Source organism: Sycon ciliatum, chromosome 6 (genome assembly GCF_964019385.1).
Source record: "Sycon ciliatum chromosome 6, ocSycCili1.1, whole genome shotgun sequence".
Lineage (NCBI taxonomy): Eukaryota > Metazoa > Porifera > Calcarea > Leucosolenida > Sycettidae > Sycon > Sycon ciliatum.
This window is the reverse complement of record NC_088648.1, coordinates 22,602,211-22,604,817: the sequence shown is the minus strand read 5'-3', so window position 1 is coordinate 22,604,817 and position 2,607 is coordinate 22,602,211. Positions and strand designations below refer to the sequence as shown.

The 2,607-nt window shown below is 47.7% G+C and overlaps 1 protein-coding gene across 1 annotated transcript in view; it reads left to right on the top strand.

Moving 5' to 3' along the window:
- The window catches only part of LOC135819719 (tubulin-specific chaperone C-like), a 14,844-nt gene extending 12,625 nt beyond the window's left edge, over positions 1 to 2,219 (top strand). The window contains exons 7-8 of the mRNA XM_065332974.1: positions 352 to 483; positions 803 to 2,219. Coding sequence (XP_065189046.1) covers positions 352 to 483; positions 803 to 964 — 294 coding nt within the window. The 3' untranslated portion in view covers positions 965 to 2,219. The remainder of the gene's footprint in view (positions 1 to 351; positions 484 to 802) is intronic.
- The last annotated feature ends 388 nt before the right edge of the window (positions 2,220 to 2,607 follow it).

Sequence of the window (2,607 nt, the reverse complement as noted above, 5' to 3'; positions counted from 1 at the left end):
GGAGTGCAGGCGCAGTACTTCTGCATAATATATGGCAATGTCTGTTCGTTCATCGTCCATGTTGTGTGCTCAGCTATCCTGTACCGTGTAACGTGTAGCTGTACACCGGCAACTGTTGAAATGTGGTTTCCGGAAAAAATTCTGATGTTGCTTTTTAAAACAGACACCTTTCCCCTGATTTGGGTCCTTTTTCTTGTTTTTCTTGTTTTTCTTGTTCATTTGTTTTGATCGTCAAACCCGTTTTTGCATATTCATGCCCAGTCCTCGTGTCCATCGTTGTAATAACTCGCGTTGCGTATGCAATTATAATTCAATGATTAATTTTTTTTCTTTGCATGTTGCCACTGCTAGATGAGGATGCACGAGTCTACGTCGTGTGATGTCTACCTGCACGTCACGAGCCGTGCCATCATCGAGGACTGCAGTGCCATCCGGGTAGCGCCGTACAACTACCTGTACGAGCAGCTTTCCGATCACTTCGAGGTGAGGCATGCTGATGCTTCTGCTACTGCTGCTGCTCTGTGTGTGTGTGTTGTGGGTGTGTGTGTTGTGGGTGTGCGTGTGCGTGTGCGTGCGTATTGCCAGCTGTCTGTGCGTTTTGGTGTGGCACATCTAACACTTGGCCAGATGTGGAGACACCCTGTTCAATCTTTCCAAACATCTCTTTCTTTCCTTTAATTCTCTTCCACATCCAGGCATCTATTAGTTTTGGTTTGGAGTACTATGATTATGGCCTTTTATTGGTACAATGTACCTGAACTCTGATTTGTTTCTCATGTTGTTTAACCATGTTCTATTGCAGCTGTCTGGCTTGAACCGCCAGTGCAACAACTGGCAGTCGGTGGACGACTTCAAGTGGCTGAGCAGCACGACGCCCTCGCCGAACTGGAGCGTTCTGCCGGAGAGCAAGCGCAGCATCAGCTGGCGTACACCGCCGGCCGACCGCTCACCCTCCAAGCAGTGAAGCACACTACTATCGGCCGCCACCGCTGCTGCATCTTGTCAACCCACAATTTGTTTTGCAATACTGTTGCCTGGAGTGTGTGGCCAGGGCTTGGGCTATAGCGCTAGAGCCTTTCAGATTATCCCCATTTTTTATCAGACAGGGTTTCTTAGAACACAGTTGAGCCGTCACAGGAGAAAAGTTGCCCGTTTGCAAGCTGATTTTGCAGATCGAATCCCCCCCCCCCCCCCACACACACACACACACCTTCGACACTGCCACTGTGGCACACACTAAATAGCTAGCTGGTATTGTGAACAGCGGGGACGTCTCTCAACGACGCTGGCAACTCCTCTTGATGGCGCTGCATAGTTGACGTGAACTTCCTCGAAAGAATGCAGAAGTTAAACTTATTTCTCCAATCTCCCGACAGCTAGCTAAATAGCTACCTTATTACCTTCTTATATTTTTATGAGCGGTCAAAAGTTCCCGTATTTCTTTTCCGACGCCGTATTGCAAGCGGACCTGTTCGAGCCGGCAACTTGAAATCCTACTTCAAAAATAAGTATATGAGTAGACTTTTCGGTGGAGAAACTTGGTCAATTGGAAGCTGTGCTAGCCTGCTTGGACCATGCATTGTCCTGCTGCATTCCATGCCTTGTGCCCATGATAATCTGAAAGGCTCTAGCGCTATAGCCCAAACCCTGGCCACACACTCCAGGCAACAGTGTTGCAAAAAAAATTCTCTCATTCTCTCAACTGCGCTGGCAACTCCTCTTGATGGCGCTGCATAGTTGACGTGAACTTCCTCGAAAGAATGTCAAAAGTTCCCGTATTTCTTTTCCGATACCATATTGCAAGCGGACCTGTTCGAGCCGGCAACTTGAAATCCTACTTCAAAAATAAGTATATGAGTAAACTTTTCGGTGGAGAAACTTGGTCAATTGGAAGCTGTGCTAGCCTGCTTGGACCATGCATTGTGCTGCTGTATTCCATGCCTTGTGCCCATATATTTCGCTGCATTCTTCTCCTGGGCTGGGCCCCTATTCTTTTGTGGTGCTTCTGCAAGAGCGTTGCTTGATTGATCTCGCCTATATCTGACCGCTGGGAGAAAGTCCTCACTGGTACGCCCGTTCTGCTGTTTGCGGCTTATCCCTTCTGTGTTGTTTTTTATCTGCTTGACATTCTCCTGCTTGTTCCAGCTCATCATCCGCTGGTGAAGTAGCAGTGCATGTACATCATGGGATAGTATTTATGATTTTTGAAGTTTTTTCAACTCTGTGTTCTTTGGCACACTAGTGATGGCATACAAATACATTGTATACGTCTGTACATGCACCAGAACTGTTTACCCCGCTGGTCACAAACTGGCGGTTGCTTTCTTCTTCTGGGTGCGTACACTCTTCTAAAGAGAAAAGTCCTCTCGCAAGAGCCCAGGACTCTGGCAAAATTTGGAGAAGTGTTCATATTATCTTTTCAAGATTCCCCAAAGCTCTGCGAACTTCGGAGGTGGGTGAAACTTGGATACCCCCCCCCTAGGCCCTCCCCGCGTTTATGGATCTATGCATGTGGCTGGCTACTACGATACACCTGTTTCCAATCGCGACCAAAAACAGGTCATGTGGCATGTCCATGCCTCTCGTTTCTTTGTCTTCGAGGGAAGA